This window comes from Neoarius graeffei, chromosome 13, assembly GCF_027579695.1.
Source record: "Neoarius graeffei isolate fNeoGra1 chromosome 13, fNeoGra1.pri, whole genome shotgun sequence".
Classification (NCBI taxonomy): domain Eukaryota; kingdom Metazoa; phylum Chordata; class Actinopteri; order Siluriformes; family Ariidae; genus Neoarius; species Neoarius graeffei.
Window position 1 is genome coordinate 80094153 of NC_083581.1, and position 16283 is coordinate 80110435.

At 40.0% G+C, this 16283-nt stretch overlaps 1 protein-coding gene across 1 annotated transcript in view; it reads left to right on the forward strand.

Annotated features, from left to right (window-relative positions):
- Nucleotides 1-16283, forward strand: part of frmd4bb (FERM domain containing 4Bb) — a 76109-nt gene that overhangs the window by 14927 nt on the left and 44899 nt on the right. Inside the window, exons 5-11 of the mRNA XM_060938607.1 lie at nt 449-505; nt 586-608; nt 772-855; nt 2617-2682; nt 2969-3026; nt 4646-4732; nt 14736-14812. Of these exons, the coding sequence (XP_060794590.1) occupies nt 449-505; nt 586-608; nt 772-855; nt 2617-2682; nt 2969-3026; nt 4646-4732; nt 14736-14812 (452 nt within the window). The remainder of the gene's footprint in view (nt 1-448; nt 506-585; nt 609-771; nt 856-2616; nt 2683-2968; nt 3027-4645; nt 4733-14735; nt 14813-16283) is intronic.

Here is a 16283-nt window from a genome sequence, read left to right on the forward strand (position 1 = left end):
GTACGGCACTTAATTACAATTTCTCCACTTGGGGCACTTAATTGTGTTTCTTTACACATAGGGAAACCCTATAGGGCACTGCATCATGCATTCTCCGTTTGAAAGGCACCCTAAAGGACACTTTTTTATGTTTTCTCACGTGTACCGGGATCCATAGAGGTCACTTCATCCCATTTCCTCACATGTAGAGGAGAATATAGGTCACTTCATGTAATTTCCTCACATGTACAGAAGTTGACAGGGCACTTCATTTCGTTTTCTCTACTGGAAGTGCACGCTTGAGGGCACTTTATCGTGTTTTATCTAACACTGGGGCACCCTAGAGGGGACTTTTGTTCCAATCACTGAAATAATTCTAAAACATGGCATGATGTCCCAAAGTTATTATTAAAGTTATTAAACAGTGCAGCATTTGTGTGTCTGAAATTAATGGCGTTTCAACCCGCAGGGTGACATTGAGGTGGAGAGTGAAATGGTTTTTAAATTGGCTGCTCATGCTCTGCAGGTATGAAACACATAGTTATAATATTCTCTTACTGCTATTGTAATTATCATTGAATAAAAACAATGATTTTAATTTCACAGGAAGCTAAAGGAGATTATACAAGGTAAGAAAAAAATCTCGCCGTGTGTTGTGTGTTGAGTTCTGCTGTGGTGCACTGTGAGGGACTTCCTCCAACCTGCTTGTTCTCCCTGGATATCTTTCAAACCTGGTGGAACTGATGTTTCAGTGCTTTACTGTTGATTAATTCAGTTACTGTGTGATTTCAGTGATGAGGCCACCAGAGAGGAGTTAAAGAAACTGCCAACTCTGCCAACCAAAGTGCTGAAGGAGCACCCGTCTCTGGCATACTGGTACTGAGAGAGCGCCACAGCTCACAGCCCTGGAATAAAGTAAAATAATAATAATTTTAAAAAAAAACAGAAGAAAAAAATGACAGCGCCTGCAGTCCCAATGCTCTTACAAACACTTTTTCATCAATCACCTTTAAATTAAACTCAATCCCATAAAGCAGCCTGTTCACGCGGCATGTTCACATCATCCACCCGATTGCACCTGATATTCTCTTTGTACTGTGATCAAAGTATTGGCACCCATGCTTTCACTCATCTATAATGTCAATTACAATTTGTACTTTAAGTCTGTGCCTAATCATGTTTATAAATTAAGACGAAAGTACTGGCACCCTTATTCCCACTGGTCTCTTGTAATCATCGAGCATCTCTATCATATTTGAACTTCATCTGACAAAATCCGCACCTCATATTTTCTTTATTTTTGTTACGATTAAAGTATTGGCACCCTTGCCTTGAACTTTATCTAACAAACCCTGCGGGTTTTCACCACAATAAAATATCGGCACCCTTTGTTTCAATGGGTTTTTTTTTTAATCATCATTATTATTAAGGAAGCCATGGCCAAATGGTTAGAGAAACAGTTTTGGGACCAAAACATCTCATCTCATCTCATCTCATCTCATTATCTGTAGCCGCTTTATCCTGTTCTACAGGGTCGCAGGCGAGCTGGATCCTATCCCAGCTGACTACGGGCGAAAGGCGGGGTTCACCCTGGACAAGTCGCCAGGTCATCACAGGGCTGACACATCGACACAGACAACCATTCACACTCACATTCACACCTACGCTCAATTTAGAGTCGGGACCAAAACATTACTGGTTCAATTCCCTGAACCAGCAGGATTGGCTCAAATGCCCTTGAGGAAGGCACCTAACTGCTCTGGTAAATGTGATAGTGTACCTTGTGTCTGAATAGCCACATTAAAACTGATGATGAGATTATCAATTCAGGCAAAAGCCTGCCCATAATAATATATATTTTTTGGTCATATTTGCACCTGATGTCCTCTCCGTTTTTAGATTAAAGTATTGGCACAGTTGGCTTCATTTGTGCACGCTTTCCACCATTGCTGTAGGCCAACACCTCACTGTGTCTAATACTCAACTGTTCAATTTCAGGCCATTTATCAATTACGAACACGACTTTTATTCACATGATATCAGTTTTGAAGACTCTTTATTACAGTACAGTACAGTTCTCACACTGTCGGCATGAAAACCAAAACCAGAGTTCCATGTTCATGTATGTACAGTAAATTACTTTAAATTTTTACAAACACATTTTAAAATTGTTTTGTCATTTTCTCTCGACAACTTTAAGTTTAAATGCGCTGATAATTTTATATATATATATATATATATATATATATATATATATATATATATATATATATATATATATAAATATTCTTTTTAAGGTGCAAGATGGTATGGACTGTGTTTCTGGCTCTTATGTTAGCTTTATGGGGAAAAATCTTTTCTTTTCATTGTTTATCCTTAATCAGCATGATGTACTGGTGTGCATTTTATACATTGTTTAACATAAAGTAGATCTCAGACATCTTCATCTCAGTGAGTGGAGATGAAAAGAGGAATGTTTCTGCTGATGTGCTGCAGGGGATGGATGTGTGTGTGAGAGAGAGAGAGGGGGGGAGAAGAGAGAAAGAGAGGGAGGGAGGGAGACGTAATCACATTCCTCTGCAGCCCGAACATATCCTCCTACCGGTAATCTGTCATCATGTGTGTGTCTCTGTGCAGTGAGGACAGAGTGATTGAGCAATATAAGCTGCTGAAGGGTGTGTCGAGAGGACAGGCCATCGTACAGTAAGCGCACACACACACACACACACACACACACACTGAGTGATAGTAAATGTATTTTATCACTACCTCAGGCAACACGCTGCAGCTCATGTATTTATCCTCATGTACAAAATCAACTTGTAAATAAAACTTGCCGTATTAATTTGTGATCTTTGTCTCAGTGAATTTGCTACACAGGCAGCCTTCAGAGTGATCACTGCAAAATAGAGCACAGCCCCTGATGGTCATGTGTTCTCTTCCCCACGGTTAAGTGAGTAAATGAACACAGGTGTTGGTTGTGTTACAGGTATTTAACGCTGGTCGAGTTGCTGCCTACCTACGGAGTGCACTATTATGAAGTGAAGGTAATGAACACGGTGAAGGGACGGACGGACGCACTCACACACTTCTGTTTGTGTTATTTAACACACGTCCAGCGCGGACTGTAAATCCACTTCAGGTTTACACACAGCATCTTCTGACTCTGGACTAACAACAAAAAGTGTGTTCATACACATACACCATGTACGTGTTGTACCATGCACCATTATTTAAAAAGAGATAAGACTTCATAATGTTTCTAAATGAAGATGAAAGTATTGGCACCCCTGCTTTCACTGGTCACTCGTAGCATCGTCTGGCATCTCTGTTATATTTGAACTTCATCTCACAAAATCTGCACATCATAGCTTTATATTGTGAACATAAAGGTATTGGCACCCTTGCTTTGCAATTATGGTGTTTTTTGTTTGTTGTCATATTTGAATGTCATGTGACAAAGTTTTCACCTGATTTTCTCTCATTTTCACCCAGATAAAGTAATGGCACCCTTAACCTAAATGCCACTTCTGTCATATTTGATCAAAGTTTGCACCTGATATCCATCCATCATCTCTAGCCGCTTTATCCTGTTCTACAGGGTCGCAGGCGAGCTGGAGCCTATCCCAGCTGACTACGGGCGAAAGGCGGGGTTCACCCTGGACAAGTCGCCAGGTCATCACAGGGCTGACACATAGACACAGACAACCATTCACACTCACATTCACACCTACGCTCAATTTAGAGTCACCAGTTAACCTAACCTGCATGTCTTTGGACTGTGGGGGAAACCGGAGCACCCGGAGGAAACCCACGCGGACATGTGGAGAACATGCAAACTCCACACAGAAAGGCCCTCGCCGGCCACGGGGCTCGAACCCGGACCTTCTTGCTGTGAGGCGACAGCGCGAACCACTACACCACCGTGCCACCTGATATTCTCTCGATTTTTACTAAGATTAAAGTATTGGCACTGTTGGCTTCATTTGTGCGCTCTTGTTGCCATTGTTTTGACAAATCAGAACTCTTCTGGAACAATATACTCTGGTCAGATGAAACAAAAAAAATTTGTAATAATTCAAATAATCATGTTTGGAGAATGAAGTGGGTGATTGCAAGGACACCAGACTCACAATGAAGGACGGAGGTGGGAGCATCATGATACGGGGCAACACTGTGAACAACACTGGGGCATTATGTGTCATTGAAGGAAACATGAAATGGAGTGATGTACTGTGACAAGCTCATCAGCCAAGACATTTAATCTGGAGGGACAATGGCTGGTTTAACAAGACAATGACCCCAAACAAAAAGCCAAAATAACACATGAAGTGATATTCTATATGCACTGGAAGTATATTAAATAGAAAAAATAAAAGGGTTTGAATGCTTACTTTTCCAAACAATACTTCAGTCAGTCAGTCAGTAAGTCTCGTCTCATCTCATTATCTAAATAAATAAATACATAAATAAATACCTTTTTAACCTGTGACAGTTTGGTGAGGATCATCATGACCATCACAATGACTGCAAAGTTGCTAAATTTGCTAAATTTCATTTTCTGGTGAGGTTTGTTTGTTTGTTTGTTTGTTTGTTTGATTGAGCCAGTTTTAATTCTTTTTTCCCTTTGTAGCATTTTGAACAATGTATTTTGTATTATTTTCAGGATAAACAGGGCATGCCATGGTGGCTCGGGATCAGCTACAAAGGAATCGGTCAATATGACATCCAGGACAAAGTTAAACCCCGACGGGTAAGAAAGAATATTTTACTTTCAGATTTACAGGGTTTTATTTTTTTCTGTCTTTCTTTTTTTTCTTTTATTTATTTTTATTTCAGAAAATATGCTAAAGTTTTTTGCACAATTTAATATCTCTTATAAACATTACATTTATGAATATTCGTAAACATCAACACATATATTATTCTATCCACATTCACTGAATGTGAGCAATCACACGCTCTGATTGGCTACTCTACCACTGGGATATCAGCTCATATACGACTCGATTTCATGGAATAACTGTTAATTATTCAATAAAGAGATATATAATATATATTTTTTAAATACTTTAAAAAGTGCCCTTTAGGGTGCCTTTCAAGTGGAGAATGCATGATGCAGTGCCCTACAGGGTTCCCCTACTTGTAAAGAAACATAATTAAGTGCCCTAAGTGGAGAAAATGAAGTGCCCTGTAGATGTTAAAAACTATAATATACAGTTCTGTGCAAAAGTCTTAGTCACATGTAAAGAAATGCTGTAGAACAGAAATGACTTAAAAATAACAAAATGAAATGTTTCAACATTAAAAAATACTATAAACAGTAATCAGTGAGCCGTAATAAATGAAACAGAGTCAGTATTTGGTGTGAGACGACCCTTTACTTTAAAAAAAAAATCTCCGTCTCAGGTCCAGTGAGGTCAGTTTTATGCGGAAATGATCTGTAGGTTTTCCTGAGCATCTTACAGAACCAGCCACAGTTCTTCTGCACACTTTGACTGTCACACTCACTTCTTCATTTTACACCCAAACCCAGCAGCCTTCATTATTTCATCTGAAAAGTGTCTCTTATGGAAAATGCTGCTCAGATACAAACTTATAGAAATCTACAACAAAGTTTGTATGAAAGACAGTGAATGGCTAAGACTTTTGCACAGTAGTGTATGTTGATATTTTCCATCTCCCATGCACACTGTGTGTGTGTGATATGATCAGTGGATGTGTGTTAGTGTTCTAAACATTGTGACATCACTCGATCAGCTCATTAACACGCCCTGTAGCGCTGTGGGATGGATGTGTTCCGGCATGTCGTACTGCTGAAGGGTGTGTTAATGCGCTGATGAGGTGACTCAGTGTGTGTTAGAGCAGGAAACACACTAAACACTCCATCATTAGTTAAAGGAGCTTCTGAAATAATCCTGCATCTGTTCTGCTGAGAGATCGTCAGATATACATTTAATATCAGAAATAAAACAAAGTGATGAGTGAAAGATGATCAGGAATCAAACTGTCAGACTTCTGTTTCTGCAAAAACTCACGGACAGTGAGCATGTCTCCGGGGACTGATTACATTTAGGATAAAGAGGAAACTGTGTACATTTCACTCACCACTGCCCCACCCACATCATATCAATCCAGAGGATGAATCACAGCTCATTTGGAGGAAAACCGTTTCTGTGATGTGACCATGAGCCTCTGGAACGGTGTGACACAGCAAGTTAGGAACGCGAGCTATTTCCGAATTCTCGTATCGACTTAAAAACCACAAATCATTCATTTCATGAGTTATAGCAAAATAATCAACAGGACGGTGTGATGATGTGATGGTGAGAAGCCATTACCACAGCGGAGGATTATTTTCCTACACACACAGTACAACATGGTGTAAATTTTTATCTGTTTATAGTTCCAGTTTTCACTGCAGCACACACCAGCATCGCTCTCACTAAACACTATTCAGCACTGGAACAGGCACGTTCACATTATCCTGAAAAACATTAATAAAATAATTCCATATTATTCTCTCCATATTCACTGGACATGAGCAATCGTGCGCTCTGATTGGCTACTCTACTACTAGGATATCCGCTCATATACAGTGAGTAGAGAAAAACAAAATGGCGGCGCGTGTTGCTGAACCAACTGAGGACGAAATAAAAACTCGACTCAAAAACAAAACCCCAAAAAATAAAAAAAACACCCCAACAAAATACAGAATAAAAGTATCTGATGGTAAGAATGTATCTTTTTTATTTTTCAAGAATAATTATTATCGCATTTTTCAAAAATTGCTCCTGTCATTTCACCAGTTTGTTTACATTCTAAGTGGAAATGATTTTGGCGGATGTTTTACAACCCCGATTCCAAAAAAGTTGGGACAAAGTACAAATTGTAAATAAAAATGGAATGCAATGATGTGGAAGTTTCAAAATTCCATATTTTATTCAGAATAGAACATAGATGACATATCAAATGTTTAAACTGAGAAAATGTATCATTTAAAGAGAAAAATTAGGTGATTTTAAATTTCATGATAACAACACATCTCAAAAAAGTTGGGACAAGGCCATGTTTCCCACTGTGAGACATCCCCTTTTCTCTTTACAACAGTCTGTAAACGTCTGGGGACTGAGGAGACAAGTTGCTCAAGTTTAGGGATAGGAATGTTAACCCATTCTTGTCTAATGTAGGATTCTAGTTGCTCAACTGTCTTAGGTCTTTTTTGTCGTATCTTCCGTTTTATGATGCGCCAAACGTTTTCTATGGGTGAAAGATCTGGACTGCAGGCTGGCCAGTTCAGTACCCGGACCCTTCTTCTACGCAGCCATGATGCTGTAATTGATGCAGTATGTGGTTTGGCATTGTCATGTTGGAAAATGCAAGGTCTTCCCTGAAAGAGACGTCGTCTGGATGGGAGCATATGTTGCTCTAGAACCTGGATATACCTTTCAGCATTGATGGTGTCTTTCCAGATGTGTAAGCTGCCCATGCCACACGCACTAATGCAACCCCATACCATCAGAGATGCAGGCTTCTGAACTGAGCGCCGATAACAACTCGGGTCGTCCTTCTCCTCTTTAGTCCAAATGACACGGCGTCCCTGATTTCCATAAAGAACTTCACATTTTGATTCGTCTGACCACAGAACAGTTTTCCACTTTGCCACAGTCCATTTTAAATGAGCCTTGGCCCAGAGAAGACGTCTGCACTTCTGGATCATGTTTAGATACGGCTTCTTCTTTGAACTATAGAGTTTTAGCTGGCGACGGCGGATGGCACGGTGAATTGTGTTCACAGATAATGTTCTCTGGAAATATTCCTGAGCCCATTTTGTGATTTCCAATACAGAAGCATGCCTGTATGTGATGCAGTGCCATCTAAGGGCCCGAAGATCACGGGCACCCAGTATGGTTTTCCGGCCTTGACCCTTACGCACAGAGATTCTTCCAGATTCTCTGAATCTTTTGATGATATTATGCACTGTAGATGATGATATGTTCAAACTCTTTGCAATTTTACACTGTCGAACTCCTTTCTGATATTGCTCCACTATTTGTTGGTGCAGAATTAGGGGGATTGGTGATCCTCTTCCCATCTTTACTTCTGAGAGCCGCTGCCACTCCAAGATGCTCTTTTTATACCCAGTCATGTTAATGACCTATTGCCAATTGACCTAATGAGTTGCAATTTGGTCCTCCAGCTGTTCCTTTTTTGTACCTTTAACTTTTCCAGCCTCTTATTGCCCCTGTCCCAACTTTTTTGAGATGTGTTGCTGTCATGAAATTTCAAATGAGCCAATATTTGGCATGAAATTTCAAAATGTCTCACTTTCGACATTTGATATGTTGTCTATGTTCTATTGTGAATACAATATCAGTTTCTGAGATTTGTAAATTATTGCATTCTGTTTTTATTTACAATTTGTACTTTGTCCCAACTTTTTTGGAATCGGGGTTGTATATAAAGTTTTTATTTATTGAATTTGCAAAAAATAAAAATGCTCTGTTTCTCAAAATCCAGTGAATGTGGATAGAACAAAATGGTTACAGTGTCTTGCAAAAGTATTCACCCCCCTGGTGTTTGTCCTGTTTTGTCATATTACAAGCTGGAATTAAAATTGATTTTTGAGTATTGACTGTGGGGGTGAATACTTATGCACACTCCAGATTTCTGTTTTTTCATCTTAATTATTGTTCGTGTCACAATAAAAACAACAGTTTGCCCCTTTTAAAGTGGTCGGCATGTTGTGTAAATCAAATGGTGCTAATCCTCCAAAAATCCATTTTAATTCCAGCTTTAATGCAACAAAACAGGACAAACTCCAAGGGAGGGGGTGAATACTTTTGCAAGACACTGTATGTGTATTCAGATGCAGCCATAGATTAATTGACATCAAAGAAATTCACCTGATTTGATGAATATGTTTTCAGTCCATTAACGAAATCATCATAAATTTACTTCCAGCATGTTGATAGTTGACTATCTTCTGGTCTCCAGCTGTAATTATCGGCCTTTTCAACCGCAACGCTGTTGAATTCTCAGGTCTGAAGGCGTCACTCCGTTTTCTCTAACAGCAGCTTGGACAAGACTATAAATGGCGATACACCGTTTCTATAGAAACAGCTCATTCACAGGGACTTATATGCTGGATGCTCCACATACTATACACCTAATAAAACACAAATAAGATAAGATAAGATAAGATAAGATAAGATAAGATAAGATAAGATAAGATAAGATAAGATAAGATAAGATAAGATAAGAAGACCTTTATTATCCCACAATGGGGAAATTTCCTGTTTGCAGCAGCACAGTGGAGAGCAGCAGAAGAGGAACATATCAAGCCACACAAGTAAAAAATAAATATATATATATATATATATCCTTTCACCCGTAGTCAGCTGGGATAGGCTCCAGCTTGCCTGCGACCCTGTAGAACAGGATAAAGCAGCTAGAGATAATGAGATGAGATGATATATATATATACACACACACATACATTAAAAAGAAAAAATATACCTAAGATCTCATCTCATTATCTCTAGCCGCTTTATCCTTCTACAGGGTCGCAGGCAAGCTGGAGTCTATCCCAGCTGACTACGGGCGAAAGGCGGGGTTCACCCTGGACAAGTCACCAGGTCATCACAGGGCTGACACATAGACACAGACAACCATTCACACTCACATTCACACCTACGCTCAATTTAGAGTCACCAGTTAACCTAACCTGCATGTCTTTGGACTGTGGGGGAAACCGGAGCACCCGGAGGAAACCCACGCGGACACGGGGAGAACATGCAAACTCCACACAGAAAGGCCCTCGCCGGCCCTGGGGCTCGAACCCAGGACCTTCTTGCTGTGAGGCGACAGCGCTAACCACTACACCACCGTGCCGCCCCTATACCTAAGATAAATACTAAATTAGAGGAATTATGAAGTAAATGAAACACACTTATTGCACATATCAGGTGGTCATAACTGCAAAAGATAAAACAGAAAAAAACAGAAAAAAAGCAACTATTGACATCCAGATGTGAGTCTACTGTGAGCAGTGCTGGTTGTACAGTCTAACAGCTGCGGGAAGGAATGATCTGCGGTAATGATCCTTCACACACTTAGGGTGGAGCAACCTCCCGCTGAAGGAGCTCTGCAATCCAGTGAGTAAGTCCTGTAGGGGGTGGGACTCGTTCTCCATCATAGATGACAGCTTAGCCATCGTCCTCCTTCCACCCACTACCTCCACTGGCTCCAGGGGGCATCCCAGCACAGAGCTGGCCCTCCTGATCAGTTTGTCCACTCTCTTCCTGTCAGCTGTGGAGATGCTGCTCTCCCAGCAAACCACACCATGAAAGATGTCTGACACCACCACAGCGTCAGAAAAGGTCTTCAGGAGTGCCCCTTGCACTCCAAAAGACCGGAGTCTCTGCAGCAGATACAGCCTGCTCTGACCTTTCCTGTACAGTGCTGTGGTATTATCAGTCCAGTCCAGTTTGTTGTTCAGGTGAACAACCAGGTGCTTATAAGATGTCACCAGCTCAGTGTCCTTCCCCTGGATGCTCACTGGTGTTGGGGGGGTGAGAGCACCTGCAAAAATCCACCACCAGCTGCTTTAGTTATATAGAGTAAATAACATGCTGCTTTTAACACATTTAGCAAAGAAAGCTTGTTGATGTGGTGAAGTTTTCTGTCAGGAGAACGTTCTGTTTATGGGACGGTTATGGAAGGAGTCTCCAGTGTTAATGTCGGTTGACTTTGGAGCATTTTCCAGTATTGGAAATTCTTCAGAACAAATGAGTTTTGTTGCTTTGCAGTGTCTCTGTAACATAAGATGTGGTTTTTTGTGTCTTTTTTGTTTATCGCTGTTATGAGTGAGAAAAGTTAGGACCAAAAGCATGTTCATTAAGGTGTTGTTCATGCTGATCATTATGGATTTAATTTTACTCAGTGGTGGTGTGAGCACTGGTTAATGTAAGTGTTGATTATTTGGCTTGTGTTTTATGTGGTTTATAGTTTAAAAAACTCAAGCTGTTATTTAAAGCGTTATGTTTTTAATGTCACTTGATGCTGAAGTTTAATGTCAAGTGTGCTCCTGGTGCTTGATTACATTTTTTTTGGGGGGGGGGTGGTGGTATTTGGAGGCAGGTCTGGCTCTGTGTGCCTTCAGGGTTTTATTAAACCTGACAAGACACGCTGAGGACCAACAGCAACATATACAGCAGCGATCAAAACGACATCTAACACTATGGAGTTTGGATTTACTTTTGGAATATGACACAATAAATAAGTAAGAACATTGTTTATTAATGTTATTAGCTTCACGGAGACTAAAACATAGAAGCTTAGGGCATTATATGTGTTTAAGTAGGCAACATTCATGCTCGAGCTAAATATGATATTATTCATAACACAATTAATAATAATAATAATAATAATAATAATAATAATAATAATAATAATAGCCTTTAATAATTTTATTTATTTATTTATTTATTTATTTATTTCAGAAGTTATAAATTAATATAGTGCATTTTGTATCCAGTTAAAAATTACTCATGCTGTACGATTGTGTTTGAATGTATTCATAATTCTAAAAAGAATTTTGCTTTATGTTACTGTACTCTATGGAAAAGAATTTATTTTGAGAATAAGGGGTATGTTTAAACCATAAGCCAGATGTTATCATGGCTTGACAAGACTGTCTTGTTTAAAATGCGTTCTAGAAAATTCAAAAACCCTGTAAAATTATCAAAAAATTTGCTGATTCGTCACACCTTTAGACATTACAGTATACACCGATCAGGCATAACATTAAACCCTCTGAGAGGTGAAGAAGTGAGTAACATTGATTATCTCATTACAGTGGAACCTGTCGAGGGGCGGGGTTTATCAGGCAGCAAGAGAACAGTCAGTTGTTGAAGTTGATGTGTTGGAAGCAGGAAAAATGGGCGAGTGTAAGGATCTGAGTGACTTTGACAAATAGTGATGGTGAGATGACTGGGTCTGAACATCTCCAAAACAGCACATCCTGTGGGGTGTTCCCGGTGTGCAGTGGTTAGTACCGAACAAAAGTGGAACAAGGAAGAACAATTGGTGAACCGGTGACAGGGTCATGGGTGTAGAAGGCTCATTGATTCACATGGGGCATGAAGGCTAACCCATATGGTCCAATCCCACAGAAGAGCTACTGTAGCACAAACTGCTGAAAAAGTTCATGCTGATACCTTTCTGTTTTAGCCAGCAGTAACTTTTTCAGCAGTTTGTGCTACAGTAGCTCTTCTGTGGGACTGGACCATATGGGCTAGCCTTCATGCCCCATGTGAATCAATGAGCCTTCTCACTTCTTCCTTGTTCCACTTTTGTTCGGTACTAACCACTGCACACCGGGAACGCCCCACAGGATGTGCTGTTTTGGAGATGTTCAGACCCAGTCATCTCACCATCACTATTTGTCAAAGTCACTCAGATCCTTACACTCGCCCATTTTTCCTGCTTCCAACACATCAACTTCAACAACTGACTGTTCTCTTGCTGCCTAATAAACCCCGCCCCTCGACAGGTTCCACTGTAATGAGATAATCAACGTTACTCACTTCTTCACCTCTCAGTGGGTTTAATGTTATGGCTGATCGGTGTATGTAAATGTAATGTACGTGATGTAAAATTACAATTTTCCTCCTGTTTGTATTATATATTGTGTTGCACTCATCATAAAGCTGCAGTTGAATTCTTCTAGAAATCTGAGTAGAAATCTGATAAGTCGAAGATGAAGATGTTGATTAATTTTCTATAAAAGCAGCTCAGACAGTAGTGCAGCTGTAGCTCACAGGTTTATATGTTAATGAACTCATTGCATCATCGTTTGTAGAGTAACAGCGAACCCAGCGGTGCTCCACAATCACCTCAGCCTACTGATCGTATTGTGATTTCACAAAGAATGGCGTCTCAGTAGTCGGGTTTCCATTGCAGTTTTGTGCACAATTGAAACGATCTTGAAATTTTTTTTAACAAAACACAGTCGTGAATGGTTTGTTTTTCCATTCATGATGTTTTGCGATTCAAGCTGGGTTTTCTCCTCTCACTACAGCTCTTACAGAGCACTCGATTTTCAGAAAAGTCACATTTCCATTTGCTCTTCATGTCAAGTATGTGCCTTAAAAGCGAAAAATGTGATTCCATTTCAATTTAATGAAGTACTCGCTTATCAAATCATCTGAAAAACCACTTCATACGAACAGAAAAACGTTTTTGCGAGACTTGCAAAGTTTCATTTCTCATGTTTCCATTACTACTCTTTTAGATTACAATTTCAAATTTGCACATGAAGCAGGTTAATGGAAACACAGTAATTGTTTATATTTAGGAGCAAATGTTTATTTAACACTGATGGAAGGAGTCTGCAGTGTCAGAGCTGAAGCTGTAACGTTTCTAGCATGGAGGGGTTTTTTACTTATTAACTTCAAAATAGAGAAAAAAGAGAAGGTGGTGAAGGAATGTTGATAAGTGATATAAGTGCTAACTTGATGTTCTAAAACATTAAATGTGACTTTTAACAGCTAAAAACATGAAGTGCCTTTCGGTAATAGATAAAAAAAACCTCCACTTGTTGGGAATGTGCTGCCGTATAAGAGGATTCGAACACTTCAGGATGTGATGTTATGGGAAATAATCAAGCTTGGGATGATAACTAACTCTGCTTCATCACACCACTGACGAGGGTTGATTAATTTCCTATAATAATTTGATCAATTAAATTAATATGTAAATTGTAAATATTAATAAATAAACTGTAATATTTAAATAGTTAAAGTCTCCCCATGCTAGAGGTGCGCAGATGTTTAGACACTGTAGTCAGATATATATAGAATCCTGTGTTTATATATTTTTGCATTCAATGTAAAGCTACAGGTTACATGGATAATTTAGAAATAAAGTTAACATTATTCTTTCTGGTAGATGCTCAAAATACACCCACCGGCCACTTTAACAGGAACTTGTTCTTGGCTGCCGGAGTGGAACCCAATGTGTTCTTCTGCTGTTGCATGCTGAGATGCTTTTCTGCTCACCACGGTTGTAAAGAGTGATTATATGAGTTACTATATCCTTCCTGGCAAAAAAGCTCGACCCAATCTGTCCATTTCCCTCTGAGCCTCTCTTATCAACAAGGCGTTTGTTTCCACCCACAGAACTGTCGCTCACTCACTCAGTGTTTTTTGTTTTCTGCACCATTCTGTGTAAACTCTAGAGACTGTTGTGTGTGAAAACCCCAGGAGATCAGCAGCTTCTGAAATACTCAAACCAGTCCATCTGGATCAAACCAACACCCAGACCACAGTGAGAGAAAGTCACACTGTGAGATCACAATGTTTCCCGTTCTGATGTTTGAACATTGTGATCATTAACTGAAGCTCTTGATTTGTATCTGTGGGATTTGATACAATCTCACAAGTGGCCAGTGAGTATAGATACTGGACTTCTAAGTCATCAATGGATTAATTACTTTTTATGAAGAGACATTAACTCTGTATGTGATGCTGAAAGTGTGGATATTGCTGCACATGTAAATGTTAATGGTTTTTAACGGTTTATATCCGAGTCGTGACTAAGATGGCTTTCAGCTCTGCTCAGACAGACACAGAGTGACTCACTAAACCCTGAATGGGAGTGCACCTGGAGAGGGAATGACTTAAACGTTGCTACTGTATGAACACACACACACACACACATACACACTTCTTCACACTGTGTCTTTTTCCTAGTTGTTCCAGTGGAAGCAGTTGGAGAATCTGTACTTCAGAGAGAAGAAGTTTGCAGTAGAAGTGAACGATCCACACAGGTGAGAATGAAACTGGATTTGGTGCTCAGAACTCGTGTGTGTGTGTGTGTGTGTGTGTGTTGATGCAGTTGGAATGTACTTATACATTGCATTACAATATCCTGTCTGGTATCAGGAGCGTAACGGAACATAAATAGTTCACTAGTTGAAACATGAATGGGAAAGTGTAACACTCAACACTGCTTTACAGAAAAGAGCTAATCATCTTATTGGTACGCAGGGCAAAGCCTACAATATGAGACATTTCTGTCTGGGATGGAAGCTAACTCCTCTGAGACACACAAAGCCAGCAAATTAGATCCTTTCAATCTGTTGCTGCATCACAGGACAGTGTAACAGATTCAGAAGAAAACACAATCTGCCCTCTTCCACACTCACTCATTCACTAGTCCGCTTGCTCCTGAAGGAGCATCCACCTTGACACAAGGTTCTCCAGTCTGTCCTGTTCTGGGCCGCCTCCCAGGCTGATGTTAGATCGAGACTCAGGTCCCTCAGGACAGCAGACAGCTGGTTGGTCCACTTACTCCGGGGTCTACCCCTGGGTCTCTTCCATTCAGGGGCTGGTTCTACAACCCCGATTCCAAAAAAGTTGGGACAAAGTACAAATTGTAAATAAAAACAGAATGCAATAATTTACAAATCTCAAAAACTGATATTGTATTCACAATAGAACATAGACAACATATCAAATGTCGAAAGTGAGACATTTTGAAATTTCATGCCAAATATTGGCTCATTTGAAATTTCATGACAGCAACACATCTCAAAAAAGTTGGGACAGGGGCAATAAGAGGCTGGAAAAGTTAAAGGTACAAAAAAGGAACAGCTGGAGGACCAAATTGCAACTCATTAGGTCAATTGGCAATAGGTCATTAACATGACTGGGTATAAAAAGAGCATCTTGGAGTGGCAGCGGCTCTCAGAAGTAAAGATGGGAAGAGGATCACCAATCCCCCTAATTCTGCGCCGACAAATAGTGGAGCAATATCAGAAAGGAGTTCGACAGTGTAAAATTGCAAAGAGTTTGAACATATCATCATCTACAGTGCATAATATCATCAAAAGATTCAGAGAATCTGGAAGAATCTCTGTGCGTAAGGGTCAAGGCCGGAAAACCATACTGGGTGCCCGTGATCTTCGGGCCCTTAGACGGCACTGCATCACATACAGGCATGCTTCTGTATTGGAAATCACAAAATGGGCTCAGGAATATTTCCAGAGAACATTATCTGTGAACACAATTCATCGTGCCATCCGCCGCTGCCAGCTAAAACTCTATAGTTCAAAGAAGAAGCCGTATCTAAACATGATCCAGAAGCGCAGACGTCTTCTCTGGGCCAAGGCTCATTTAAAATGGACTGTGGCAAAGTGGAAAACTGTTCTGTGGTCAGACGAATCAAAATTTGAAGTTCTTTATGGAAATCAGGGACGCCGTGTCATTCGGACTAAAGAGGAGAAGGACGACCCGAGT